At 35.9% G+C, this 14,660-nt stretch overlaps 1 protein-coding gene across 1 annotated transcript; it reads left to right on the forward strand.

The window, feature by feature from the left end:
• The first annotated feature begins 5,382 nt into the window (after nt 1-5,382).
• LOC149823319 (E3 ubiquitin-protein ligase XB3-like) lies at nt 5,383-8,611 on the forward strand. The gene is made up of 8 exons (XM_090020019.1): nt 5,383-5,763; nt 5,949-6,008; nt 6,127-6,198; nt 6,351-6,472; nt 6,608-6,748; nt 6,850-6,957; nt 7,503-7,761; nt 7,931-8,611. Exons 1-8 carry the CDS (start codon nt 5,581-5,583, stop codon nt 8,309-8,311), a joined length of 1,326 nt encoding a protein of 441 aa, XP_089876145.1. The 5' UTR covers nt 5,383-5,580; the 3' UTR covers nt 8,312-8,611.
• Nucleotides 8,612-14,660: the final 6,049 nt, after the last annotated feature.

Below are 14,660 nucleotides of genomic sequence, written 5' to 3' on the forward strand. Positions count from 1 at the left end.
CGAAAGACCATTTTAGTCCTTTGACTTGTAATTTTGACCATTATATATTAATTTATGGCTAACTTTCAAAAGATTGATCACCAAACTTAATATCTTAATCATATACTCATGAAAGCATGTTTGGTTTGATCACATGAGATTCACTTTCTCATTTGAATGGAAGTCATATGGCCCCAAATCTCAGACTTAATCAAACATGGGATTTGGGGCCTCACATGATTTTAAATATCATGTGATTTGGAATCACTTGAACCTGTGAGATTTCGTCTCACGGGTAGGGTTGTGATTTCGAAGCTCTGATGGTTTTGTCATGGGCAGCACCATGATAGTAGCCAAAGGTTCACGCCTGAGGCTCTCACTTCTTCCCTCTATATCAGAAGGGTAAAGGCGAGCACGGGTTTAGCGATAGATAAGGAGGAAGGGGAGGTGAGGCTGCCAAAATTCGTTGGAGCTCACCTGGGTAACAATGCATGCTTGAGGCTCAAGAGATACCCTAGTGGTGGCTAGAGGTTCACGAACCAACCAAACATAAGAAGTGAAATCTCATGAGACTCCAAATCACATATATTTGAAACATGTTGACTCCTTTGCGCTATCATATTACATTCCTCTTCTTGTTGAGTCTCCTTTTATCTTAGATAGGGGACATTTTTACAAGAGTAGATGGCATGTTTAACTTTTAAAATAGAGAAAAATAATACCTATAGTAGAAGGGCTTTTTTAGTGTGCCAATATTAACACTGATGGTGCATAAATATAACTCGTCATTCAAACAATTATTCAGAGTTCATAAAACCCTTGTAAGACTTGTTGAAAAACTCAGTTTTAGACTTTATAACGCCCTAAAATTTTTAACTTGAAAATTAAAAAAAAAATAAAAATTATATTGGATCACTTTTTCATAGTCAAATTGATTGCACAACGAAAATTGGTCGAAAGATCTAAGTTAGCAACCTTGTGCAGGTTACATAAAAATACACAACAACAAAAAATGGATCACAGTCTTATTGGATTTGGGTCCAATCTCACATACATAGATTTTGAAATAGAGAAAGCAAAATTCCAAAGATGATTAATTTCAAACGAGACTTCAAAATATAATTGTTTAACATAACAAGTAACATTTCTAAACATCAAGAACATCCAAAAAATAAAAATAGATAGAATATGTTTTTGTGAGTAGCTCATGCCATCTCGTCATCACCTATAAGAGCAGTCTACTCATCACCTGAAATGATAAGGGGTCACATTACACCCATTCTAGTAGGTACAATAATGTCGTATATTTATAGAGAACTAACATATGTATGATAAACAATCAAGCATTCAATCATATGATATACATCAATAATTGTTATAAAATATGCAATTATACAATTTGTTGATTTGTATAAATAAGATATTTTTTTTCAATTAACATTGTGAATATAAGGTCTTTGTTTCGATATTATCATACTTGTGGATACTCATAGGATGAAGTCGTCGAGTCATACTGAGACTATACGGGAGGTTTATTATTCTATGTATTTTAATACCCCGTATGACTAGCTAAAATGGATCCAAAAGGGGGTAGTGTAATAACTGAGAGAGAACACTCTGAAGGTTAAGATAAATAAAGATGTATTATAAACTTACTGCAGAAGTTGTGAGATCTATCACGTAGGATAATTATTGGTAGATTTGTCCTTTGACTCTGATAACTGGGAATGTCACCTAATTATCACTCAAGAAGCGTAGTAATTAACAACAGTGTCCATCAAAGTATGTACCACTTACTATCTCTCAAGGTAAAAACCAAGTATGAATGAATTTATTGAGACATCTTTTATTAAGGGTTTAACATATTACATAGGCCTCATACAAGTAGATATCATCTACCCATTATGGGTGTGTTCCCATGTTTGTGTATTATTATAAACAGTTCACTATGCTTTGGTATTTTTAAACAGATTGAGCATCTTGCCTGTGAAGGCGATCCCGAAAATTAAGTGTTCATGTATTTTCTATAACTTGGTGCATTTTTACACCTCGAGAGTTGTCATAAAACCCTCATTCATTCTCAACTTTACAGGCATGCCTCACATATCTTACAATACCATAATAACAATTTACATGCAATTTAAGTCATCAAGACACCAATCTGATTCCTTGAACCACGGGCTCTAAAACGAGCAACAATTCATGCAATTTATACATTATTTCATGTGACATAAAAATACTTAGGAACATGTTCCACATGGCCAACCGGGTTTTATGAACCCCGAGCGCCATCATAAGCTACAAATAGTTATTGCACGCATTCATAGTTTCACATCATATATCATTTCAACATAATAATAAAGCATATCATAACATACATCAATACGATAACATAGCCACATGTAATATTATATTTCAACAGGCATCCAATACGAGCATTCAAGTTTCAAATCTATATATATGTATTTAAGAAACTAACAAGGGTACATTGGGAATTCAATACATACAATTCTTGAATTATTTAATCAACACCCGAATCACAAGTCAAAATAACAAAAAAAATCCATATCTATACATATTAAAAGCTCATTTTTGAACAACTTAAACCTCAAACATTAATGTCTCAAACTAAGTAACATTTGTATACACAATATTCAAAACTTTGAACATGCATAACTAATATTTCACAACACCAAAAATCTATGCATACTTATTTTATAACGTGTATTAGATGCCTAAACCCTTTTCATTCATGTATACATACTTGTATATGAAATGAATAAATATGAAACACACATATTTTGAAAAATAGAATCTCATGCATACATAAATTATATACGAAATCAAAATACATACATGCATCTTTTTAAAACAATGAATCTCATGCATACATAAATCAAAATACGAGACATGCATATTTTTAAAATAGAGAATCGCGTGCATACAAAAATCAAAATCTGAGACATGCATATTTTCTTATAACATATAATCTTATTCATACGTAAATCAAAATATGAGACATACATATTTTTTTTACAATAGAGAATCTTTTGCATACGTAAATCAAAATATGAGACATGCATTATTCTTACAATGAAGAATCTCCTACATACACAAATAAAAATATGAGACATGCATATTTTAAAATAATAAATCTTATGCATACATGAATCAAAATATGAGACATGTATATTTTTAAAACAGAGGATCTCATGTATACGAAAATCAAATCTTACAACATGGAATCTCATGGATAGGTAAATCAAAATGCAAAACATGTGTATTTTTAAAACATGAAGTATATGTATATTTAAATATATTTTTAAACATGTATATATATATATATATATATATATATATATATATATATATATTAGGACCATATAAATTTGAAAATCATCGTATTTTTCTTACCTCAAAATTTGTGCAGTTCTATAAAAAGCAAAAAATACTGAAAAATACTCATAGAGATTTTCCTTATGAAATGTGTGATCTTTCGATAAAGAGAGTAATGCTCTATGCCTTGGTATTCGTAACACTAGTATGAAGATGTGTGTAGTATTATATCGAAATGCAGGTTTGTTGGTTGAGGTGGCAAAGCAAGCAACGGTGAAGGTGATAGCAATGGTCTACCCCATCGATAGTACAACAACTAGCAGAAGAACAGACGGCCACCACCACTACTCGAAATGCTCTGACAGGGTCATCAGATGAAGAGAGAGAAGTGGTCACACCACCCTCTCACGACAACGTGCGAGAGAGATAGAAAAAAATGAAAAGGAGTGAGTGAATAGGGAGAGTGAGAGAGTAAGGGAGAGTGTTAGGTAGTGCATGAAATAGAGGATGTGAAGGAGAGTTGGTGAGGGATTTAGGGAAGGTGATAGGGTAGGTGAGTGAAATAAGAGAAGTGAAGTGGGTTGGTGAGGGAATGAAGGGATTTGATGTTTTGGGTTTTGGTAAAACTCATTTGGGTCTATAGAACACATGTTCAATCCACTATCCACATCAATTACAATATCCAAACAAGGATCCATAATGTGGTTTTACTTACACTAGGTCCAAAACTATCCCATGTGGGTTGACCCATTTGGATCCCTGCTAAGATCCAAATCCAAATGACTAGGTCCAAAACCAATTTATTTTATATTTAGATCAGGCCCCCCAAATAGATCTAGTCCTAAACCATGTGGGTCGAGTCTCTCATATATTTCCTCTAAGATTCAAACCCAATTAGTTTTAAGAACCAATGAATCTAAGTGTGCTTCAATTGGATATTTCAAACTCAAAACTATCTGGGTTTAAGTTTTTTTATCTTGTTTTGTAATTTTTTAATTGTTTCAAATTCTAATAAGCAACAAGTATTCATTAACTCGAAACTCCTCTCCTTCTCTTTCTACTTTCTGTAAATGAGCTCATATTTTTTTCAAGTTGCTCAACGGCTCTTCCATATAGTCCTTCTGAATTACAAATAGCACTCAAGATCATCTGCTTTCGTTTATCTAATCAATCACGTAGTAAAAGTAAATTATCTTCCCATTAATTCTACAACTTCCACGATTTTTTCCTGAACCTAACATAAATCTTTTGATTCATATGAATCTTATGCTCAATTAAATTACTTTATATTAAACCAATTTTTGTTTAAATAACTAGAGAAAAATACCTTATTTATCAAGTTCATTAGCATAAAACTTTAGGTCTCCCTAGCCCACCAAGGAATACACCCAGCTCAGGCATTGTGGCAAAATAAGCAAAACCATGGCTTACGAACCTATGACATTCGGTCAACTTAGTAGCATTCACAGGTTGAACCTACCAAATGAGCGGAGCTCTCATGGACCAAAGATTAAACCAATGGTGATGTAGATATTGAGGTACTTCCTTACAAAGTTTTCTCATGCACTACTAAAAGAGAAAAAAATGTTATATTTTTTTTTTGCATGATTTTGTCTATCATATTGGCTTAAGAATTTGAAGAAATAATGGTGATTGTTTTCATATATATATATATATACTTCCTTTGTTTTTTATTTTATATGATTATTCAAATATTTTGAATAAAAGAATACTTAAAATTTAAGAATGGAACGAAATATTTGGGTTTTTTTGAAAAGAACATGAAAATAACGCAGTTATAATAATTCGGAAAAAAACATATTGGTGGGCAGATTCTTCTTCATTTTCTCTCTCTAAAATTTCCTTTTTCGTTTTCTCTCTCTAGAGTTATACACAGACTGGGATTCGGACAGGGACACTGTTTTAAGGACGCCAAAATCTGAACTCTGGGAAATATCTGTGAACTGCCCACGGGCAGGTGGGCCCACACGGTCACCATCGGGCAGGCAGCCAGGCACACCCCCAGCCCCCTGCTACGGACTTTATACCCCATGATCACATCACCATGGTGTTGGTTGGGGCTCGTCTCTCTCTCTAGAGCCCCTTCTCTCTGTCTCTCTCTGATATTTCTCTCTCTTCTCTCTTGCTCAATTCGGTATACCCATCAAGGAGAAACTGAGTGACAGGTTGTCCCTTACTGGGAAATGGGGTTCTAGGGGGACTCTCTCAGAGAGAGAGAGAGAGAGAGAGAAGAAGAAGAAGAAGATGGGGCAGGGGATGAGTTGCAGCAGGGTGAGTAGTGAGAATGGGTTGTTCAGTGCAGTGCAGGGTGGGGATGTGGAGATGGTGGTGGCCATCTTGGACAGTGAGCCCCAACTGCTTCACCTGACCACTTCTTATGACAAGCTCTCCCCTTTGCATGTTGCTGCTGCCAGTGGTCAGACAGAGGTCTCTCTCTCTAAGTTGTTTAGTGTTTTTGGTTTTTGTGGGGTTTGTGTCTTGTTTGTCATTTGGTTGGAGTTCTGAGTGCTTAGTGTGTGAATTTTGTGGTTTGTTTTGGTTGGGATTTGGTGGGGGAAATGAAATGATGTTGATTTGAATCGAGTCTTTCCTGTTTTCTTTTCATTTTTCAGGTTCTTACTTTGTTATTGGATCGATCAGTGCACCCTGACCTCTTGAATCATCATAAGCAGGTCAGGAATCAAGGTTTTGACTTTTGTTTGGTGTTTGTTTTTTGATAATTTGATTGATCTGTATTCAGTTCATTCCTGGTGTTTTTCTGGCTTGATTTGTTTGATGGAAATGGTTCAGACTCCCCTTATGTTGGCTGCAATGCATGGGAAGATCTCTTGCGTACAAAAGCTGCTGCAAGCGGGTGCAAATGTATGTGGATTTGCTCTAAGTTTGGCCATTTTAGTGATTTTTATATGAAAGTGTTGATTCAGTTGGAGGTGTTTTTAATCTAATCTTCACGACGACGTAATAGTGATTGAGATTGGTTCTCTTTTCCTTTCTTTCTGTATCTTTGATTGTAGATCTTGAAGTTCGACTCGTTACACGGCAGAACATGCCTGCATTATGCTGCGTATCATGGCCATTCATATTGCCTACAAGCCATCCTATCTGCTGCTCATTCCACCCCTGTTTCAGATTCTTGGTGGGTTTGCTGATTTTTCGCTTTTTATTGTACTTTCCATCATCAGATCAGTGTGAATTGGAAGAAAAATTGCAAATTTGATGTTTGATTTATGGTTTAGTTTGATCGAACTTCCGAGATTTATCTGTTTTGCAGGGGATTTGCAAGGTTTGTTAATGTTAGAGATGGGCATGGCGCCACACCATTGCACTTGGCTGCTCGCGCAAGAAGGCCTGATTGTGTCCATATTCTTTTGGACAATGGCGGCCTTGTTTGTGCATCCACTGGTGGACAGGGGTAAATTTCTGATAAACCATTGGCCGATTTTGTGCCCGAATTATCTTGCCTTATCCAGTTTGAGGTTTCTGTGATTTTAATTAGTGCTTTCCTAATCACAGGGTTCCAGGGAGTACCCCCTTGCATTTGGCAGCCCAGGGAGGCTGCTTGGACTGTGTTCGCGAGTTGCTTGCTTGGGGCGCGGATCGGCTTCAGCGAGATTCTTCTGGGTATGCCAATGTGGTCTCTTATTTTCTGAAGTCTTTCATACTATATTTCTTGAATAGTTTCATCCTTTTTCACCATTAGTAGATAGGGGAGATCCTTGAGTTGGAAACCCTTAAAAGGGCGAATATCCCAACCCTGATCGGCTTATCCCTAGTCTTGCAGAATGATAATTCGATCATCAAGATCATGTTCCATGTTTCTTTCTGTTCATTGCAGTGAGCAAAGTTGCCTCCTTCTTGTTCTCTGCTTGTTGTCTACTCTAGAGCTTTCATGTGTTGCAAAAAAATGCACACTATCTGGTTTTTTATGACAATGTTGATAGCAATTCCAGACACCAAAAAAAAAAGTGCAATTAGGTGAATGCTGAAAAAAGTTTGAGATTTTATGTGTAGGAAATTTTATATCAAGCGGTAAGGAACCAACATATTTTGCATACATTGGCACATCTTCAAGAGTTACGATGGGAGTGCATGACTTTTATTGATTTATATTGAGATGCTGATTGATGAATGGAATTTGAAGGGTGAAATTTGGCGTCCTTTTGCAGGAGAATGCCATATGCAGTTGCACTGAAATATAGACATGGAGCATGTGCAGCATTGCTGAATCCTTCCTCCACTGAACCACTAGTTTGGCCATCTCCCTTGAAGTTCATCAGTGAGCTTGATCCGGAAGCAAAATTCCTTTTGGAGAGAGCTCTTATGGAGGCTAACAGGGCAAGGGAGAAGGGCATCTTAAAGGTGACTGCTGATTCATTGCAGTCCCCTGACCATTCAAATAACTGTGTGGAGGATGATATATCAGAGGTCTCTCTCTCTCTCTCATATTTGAATTCTACAGAATTTCTAGTCTTAAATTTTTTTAAAAAAATGTCTTGAGGTCATGAGAAGATTTGGCAACATATTAGAAATTTCCTAATGTCAATTCTTCATTATGCTAATACAAGTTTGTTTCTACTGGTATCATTTTTCACAGGCCAGTGATTCCGAACTCTGCTGCATCTGCTTCGATCAGGTCTGCACTATTGAGGTTCAAGATTGTGGGCATCAGATGTGTGCACACTGCACGCTAGCGCTTTGTTGTCACAGCAAACCAAACCCGGTTACCTCATGCTCACCAGCTCCGGTGTGCCCCTTCTGTCGCGGCAACATTGCACAGATTGTTGTTGCCAGGACCAAAATTGATGATAGAGACAAGGATGGTGCATCCAAAAACCATTGGTCGAGAGCGTCGAAGAATTTAAGCGAGGGAAGCAGCAGCTTCAAAGGTCTATCTGCAATGGGATCATTTGGGAAAGCTGGTGCCCGCGGCTCTAGCAGGATTGCTGACAGCAGTGATTGGGTAGATAAGCCTTGATGCATGGCATTCCATTCTCCACTGTTTTTGCCATGAAATGAGGCTGCACTTGGGTGATTAGTGGAGTTCTGTATTCAATGTTCAATTTTTTGTATTGTGGCCAGATAAGCTGGGGAATCTATTAAATAAGCCAAGTTGGTGGTATGGTTCAGTCGTTTGGAAGCCTCAGAAGTTTGGCCTTTGAAGAAGGCAAGGCAGGAAGCTGAGGAAATATGCATTTTTGTCTGCTCAAACCTGCAAATATTGTTTCAAAAGTTTCTCAGCAACCTAAAGGAATGAAACTCTCCTTTTACTGTTACATCTGTGTGTGTGTGTTTGTATTGAAATAGTATATCCTTGTCCTTTATAAGCAATACATAAAGGAATCTTGTTAAAGGCTGGCTATAGTGCAATTATTTCACCTCTCTTTATTTCGTCCTGTGTGTATGTTTTGAAATCAAGGTTGTATAAAGCATACTGGTTCTCATATCAGGCAGTTGCAAAATAAAATATGTATCGTATCATATTGACAATATCGTAAAAAAATGTGTTTTTTATTCAAATAAAAAACTAAAACTAAAAATTAAAAAGAAACTAAAAAAGTCAGTGCAATAATCAATGATATTAGCTATGAAATAAAATCAATATCAAACAACTATTAACTACATAAAACATCAAACATTCATTAATCAAGATAATATGTTCTAAATGATATGCATTTCTCACAGTATATAGGGGTATATTAAGATATAGGGGTGTATCTTACAATGCACTCCATGAAAATATGGCAAACACCTGTATCGAGATATGAATCGTACCATATGTTAAAATAGTATATATATGTGCCCTTTATAAGCAAAATGGTTAAAGGAAATCTTGTTAAGGATTGGCTATATTCAATTATTTGCTCTCTCTCTCTCTCTCTGAGAAGGGGGGAGGGGTAAAGGTGTATGTATATGTCCTTTATAACCAATGGGCAAATAAAATCTGGCTATAGTTGAATTATTTCATCTCTCTTTGTCATTTATGAGCCAACCTTTCTCCCTTAAATTCAAAAAATGGGCCTCACTTTTTTATATAGATCTCTGTTTTCCTAGAAACTGCCAAACAGGGGTTGTGTTTGTAATTGTCCTTTAATTCAGGTTAAATCATAAATGAGGTTACAATTGTAACCTTCATCATTAAGAACTCAAACCGTTTACATTTTCTTTTTTACGAGGATGAAGGAGTATTTTTCGATTTTCAAAGGAGAATACATGAAATAAAAAAATTTGTTTTTCAATATAATATATAATGACCTATGGTCCTTGTTTGACTGTTTTCAAGAGACGTTTGTTTCTATATGAAATTTCAGAAAAGTGAAGGCAGTTATTTGAATTAGGGAAAAATGGTTGGCCTCTAAATGAAATTTTTTCTTCAATTTTTAATTTTATTTTTTTACTCAGAGAAACCGCTCCAGACCCAAACCTAGCCACGATGGCTCAGCCTGCCATAGTTAAGGTCTATGTCCATATCAGAGCATAAAACTCAGAAGGCTTACCCCTCGACCCCAAGAAGTCGTCAAGCTTTAGGGGGATGACACCCATGAGATTTGAACTTAGACTGCACATCAAGCGGTCTAAGCCCCATCCCACTAATCCAGATCCCAGATTGTTGAATAGACATATCACCGAAAGAAACCAATGGCCTGAAGCAGTTGCTTCAGAGTGATTGTCTGTTAGTTTAATAGTAAAAAGGAGAGAAGAGAGAAGAAAGCAGTCTCCATAACTTGATTGAGTGTACCTAACGTTGAACCCATGTGGGAGCTGTTTCGTTTGCATGATGTTGCTTTCCCTTCTTGTCCTGAGGTGATGATGAAAAGTAGGGGTGGCAAAATCTGACACGTCCCGCCAACCCGCTTCTTAGGCGGGTTCGTGTCGTAAATGGGTCGACCCGTCTAACCCGTTTATTAAACTGGTCGGGTTTGTGTTAGGGGTATGCCAACTTGTCAACCCAGCTGACCCGTTTAATAAATGGGTTAGGCGGGCGGGTCAACCTGTTTACCCAAACCAGACCCGCCAACCCGCCCGTTTATCCAACCTCGACCCGCCCGCTAACATGAACCCGACCTGCCAACCTGTTTACCTGACCCGACCCGTTTATCAAACGGGTTAACTGTTTCGTGTCGGGTTACCCGTTTAATAAATGGGTCGGGTTCGTGTTTGCCACAGCCAACCCATTTAATAAACGGGTCAGGTTCGTGTTGAGGTATGCTGACCCGCCAACCCGCCGACACGACCCGCCAACCGGACCAGATTGCCACCCCTAATGAAAAGGACCAGTTGATAGCTTGTGTTCTTTGCTGTCTCCGTTCCCTTGTTGCCACCTTTCTGGTGGGCCCCGTCAGTGAAAAAGATTGGTCTTTCTGCCAATCAAAAAGCAGTGACTCCCACCCTTCAACGCCCTAGTGGGTAGGGATGCACAAGGGGTTCTACCCGAGCTTGGGCTGGCTCTTGTCGGCCAGAAAATCTGGTTGTTCGAGCTCAGCTTGAACCCAATACTACTTTCAAAGATGACCAATGACTTGTCCATTAAGTTATTCAGCTCGAGCCAAGCTGAGCGGTGTTTGAGCAAAACTCGAACTGATCTCGGGTAAAGTTTGTCCAAGCTCGGCTTTAGCATAGACATGATTGAGTTCGACTCGACCCGATCTTGGGCAAAGGTTGTTGAAGCTCGAACTACCTTTAATTTTAAAAAGAAAATTGAAATTCATGTAAAATTTTATTTTTTTTTAAAGAGTGGAAAACGATGGGATTTAAACCCATACCACTTTCAAAGATGACCAATGACTTATCCATTAAGATAAACCCTTACTTTGTAACTATATTATGAACAATATATATATATATATAATTTAATTTGTTTATATAACTATATGACCTGAGCTTATCCAAGCTAGCGAGCTTAGCTCGTTTATGATCCTTGTTCAAGCTCGATTTATTTATTTTTTTGAACCAATTCGAGCCAAACTTAAATGGGTCGAGACCGAGCTAGCTTAGTAGGGCCACCTTGCCTCCTTTCCCCATCAAGTATGGGGTACCTCTTTTGTAAGGAGGACTAGTCCTACACTCACGGGGCTTTCTTGGTGGGTCCCTTCTCTTCTTCTTTAGCCCTTCATATGGTATATTTTGACATCATGAGCACTTATGGGTGGATCACTTTTGCCAAGTGAGATACCCTTTGTTCTTGGACATGCATGGGTTCCACATGTCTTGTCTTGTTTGTGGGCTAAATTTTCTCACGTAAATAAAACCCCCACATAACTTATCAGCTATTTTTAGAAAGCTGATTAATGTTTGAGTTGTTACATTTAACCACCTACTTTATTTGAATGCTACATTTTAAATACCTGATTTAAGGTAATATATATATATATATATATATATATATATATATATATATATATATATATATATATATATATATATATATATATATATATATATATATATATATATATATATATAAAGCAACTCATCTTAAGTTATATGGTGATTTATTAAACAAATTAACAATGAAGGCATTTTAAACACTTTTGCTTGCCTAAACAAAGGTCAACTAAATGATTAGCATGTCTTATGGTCTATGACAAATATCACAAGATTTTATAAAAAATCTCACTCAAGAGAAATTGCCTAAAAGTTTAAAATGGTAATTTCTTGCAAGATTTTCAGAGTGACAAATATAGTGATATTTATATTTTTAAAAGATATTTATCATGAAAACCCCCAAGATTTTTATTTTTAAATATGTTTTATTTATATTTTATTATAAAAAATTATTATTTTTTTATTTATTTTTTACTCTTGAGATTTTGCTGAAAAAATACAAGATTTATGGAAATTTTCAAAATCTTTCGAGTTTTTTGCCTGACTAGATTTTGCCATTTTTAACTTTTTGTCGCTATTGTCTTATGAAAGCAAGTTTGAGGTGGGGGAGGGGGTTTAAATATAATTAACAAAATTTTAACTGCTTTCTGTAAATATCTAGTGAGTTGAGAGCTTTTTGCAAGTTACTCGATTTTTTCTGGTTGCTTCTTAGTGAAGTCCTTGGTTTCACATGTTGACCGTCATAGTGGACAAAAAGAGACACGTTTTTATTCAGCATTCTTACTTCAAATATCATGATATTTATAAAAATATCGCTGATATATTGCGAGAAATTGCTTGAGAGTTTAAAACGGTAATTTCTTGCGAGATTTTCAAACTATGAAAAATATCTCGATATTTATATTTTTAAAAGATATTTATCTTGAAAAGCTCTGAGATTTTTATTTTTAAATGTGTTTTATTTATATTTTCTTATAAAAATTATTTTTTATATTTTTTAATTTACTTTTTATTCTCAAAATTTTGCCAAAAAATGCAAGATTTATGAAAATTTTCAAAATCTCTCTGAGTTTTTTTGCCGGACGAGATTTTGCCGTTTTTAACTTTTGTCACTATGCTTCAAACTAAGGTCACCAACAAAAGAAATATAAAACTCCCATGACTGTAAATCTCAGAATAGGTAAAAAAATGAGTTGCTTTGAATTCCTTCACCATTTCATCTACTCCAAACTGTAAATCTGAATAGAAGGTAACAAATATGTCTTGTCTTTGCCATGCCTTAAAGAGGGCTTGCAAAAAACTAGTCCCACAACCAGTGGCCTAGCTAGGATTCATGTGAGGGGGGGCAAACAGGGTTGTAGCAAAAAAAAAATTTTGGTGCGATAGTCGGGGGTTCGGGGACAGCGCCCCCGAAAAAAAATTGAGATAAAATAAAAAATGGCTACAATTATTAATAAAAATTGATTTCATATGGACAAATCAAACTATTTGCTGCAGTCAGTGCTGGGCTAGGGCTGGACTGGGCTAAAAAAATGGATAAAAATCTATTTCATATGGAATCAGGGCAGGGCTAGGACTGGGCTTTTGAAAAAAAAAAAAATTAACTGTTTTGAGAGCCCCCCCCCCCCCGCCCCCGCCTCCGCCCCCGCCCCCGCTCCGCCTCTGCCCACAATGACTCTGCACATCTGGTTATCCACAAGGGTTCAACTCATCTGGTAAGGGTGATTTGTGAATGTTACCTAGTTGATGGGATGTCACAAGTTTGAAACTCACGGGTGGCATCCCTTACCATAAACTCAAAGCTGGGCATACTCCCTCGTAGACAGGAGAGACCTCAAGGGTTTTACCAACCGAAGAACAGCCAATGCGCGGTCAGTGATGAAGGATAGGAGATTCCCTTGAATTATCCAAAAAAATAAATGATTGGATGTCTTTGTTTATCTGGTGGTTGTGAATGTAACACAGGAGCAGAGCAACGTGCAATTCAAGTCCAAGTGATTCATTTGGATCTAGTTTTTAGTTTAGTTGGATTTTTGTTTAGATTTGAGTCTTAATTATGTAATGGATCTATCTCGGATCAAATTTAGATTCAGGGTTTTTTATGTTCTTTATAAATACTCATTATAAGGATTTTCCTCATGGTTGATTAAAGACTACTCTTGATGAATTATTTCATTTTTTGTTTTCTCACTGCTTTTTTGTTTTCTTGCTACCTTTTTGGTTTTCATACACAGAAGTAAGGTAACATAGCTTTCTTTGAGATCTCAAGTTTCTAGGTTGGGTCTGTATGCTTATGAAAATAGAATAAGGAAAGGTACAAATGTTTATTTTCTTCTTTACACAGCAACTTGCAATATATGCAAATCTTAAGCATAAGTTGTTTGTCTCATTATGGCCAAACAAGTCTCTTATTGCCCAAAAAGGTCATCTTTTCTTTGCATTTATAGCAAAACAAAATTATTCATATTCATGCATGTTTTATGCATTATAATGCATTCATCTACACACCAAACCAGGTAATATTTGGTACAACTATATATATATATATATATATATATATATATATATATATATATATATATATATATATAAATGAGTTCGTATTAAATGAAATATGCTAAATCAAATGTGCTTTCATAATTATATTTATCATCATGTTAAGCTGCTTGTCTTCCCAAAAAAATAATTAAGTGCGAAATAATGGAGAATAAAATTGGTTTTTTTTTATATTTTTATTTACTTATTTAATTTTTATAGAATTCTTGTAGAGTGAGTAAATGAGTCACATTTCTCTTAGGGCATGTTCAACTTCAACTATAAGGTAAGCCCCTATCAAGTACTTTATTGGTATATCTTAAATTCTGATATTAATATATAAGAAGTGGATAACATTTTGGTGTATTGTACTTTTATTTTTGGCACCACAAAATTTTATCTTTGAAACGGTAAAACATAGAAGCCTCAAATTTACTTGAGTGTTTGTGATTTTGAACATTTTATTT

Source organism: Nuphar pumila, chromosome 10 (genome assembly GCF_984573655.1).
Source record: "Nuphar pumila chromosome 10, dmNupPumi1.hap1.1, whole genome shotgun sequence".
NCBI lineage: Eukaryota > Viridiplantae > Streptophyta > Magnoliopsida > Nymphaeales > Nymphaeaceae > Nuphar > Nuphar pumila.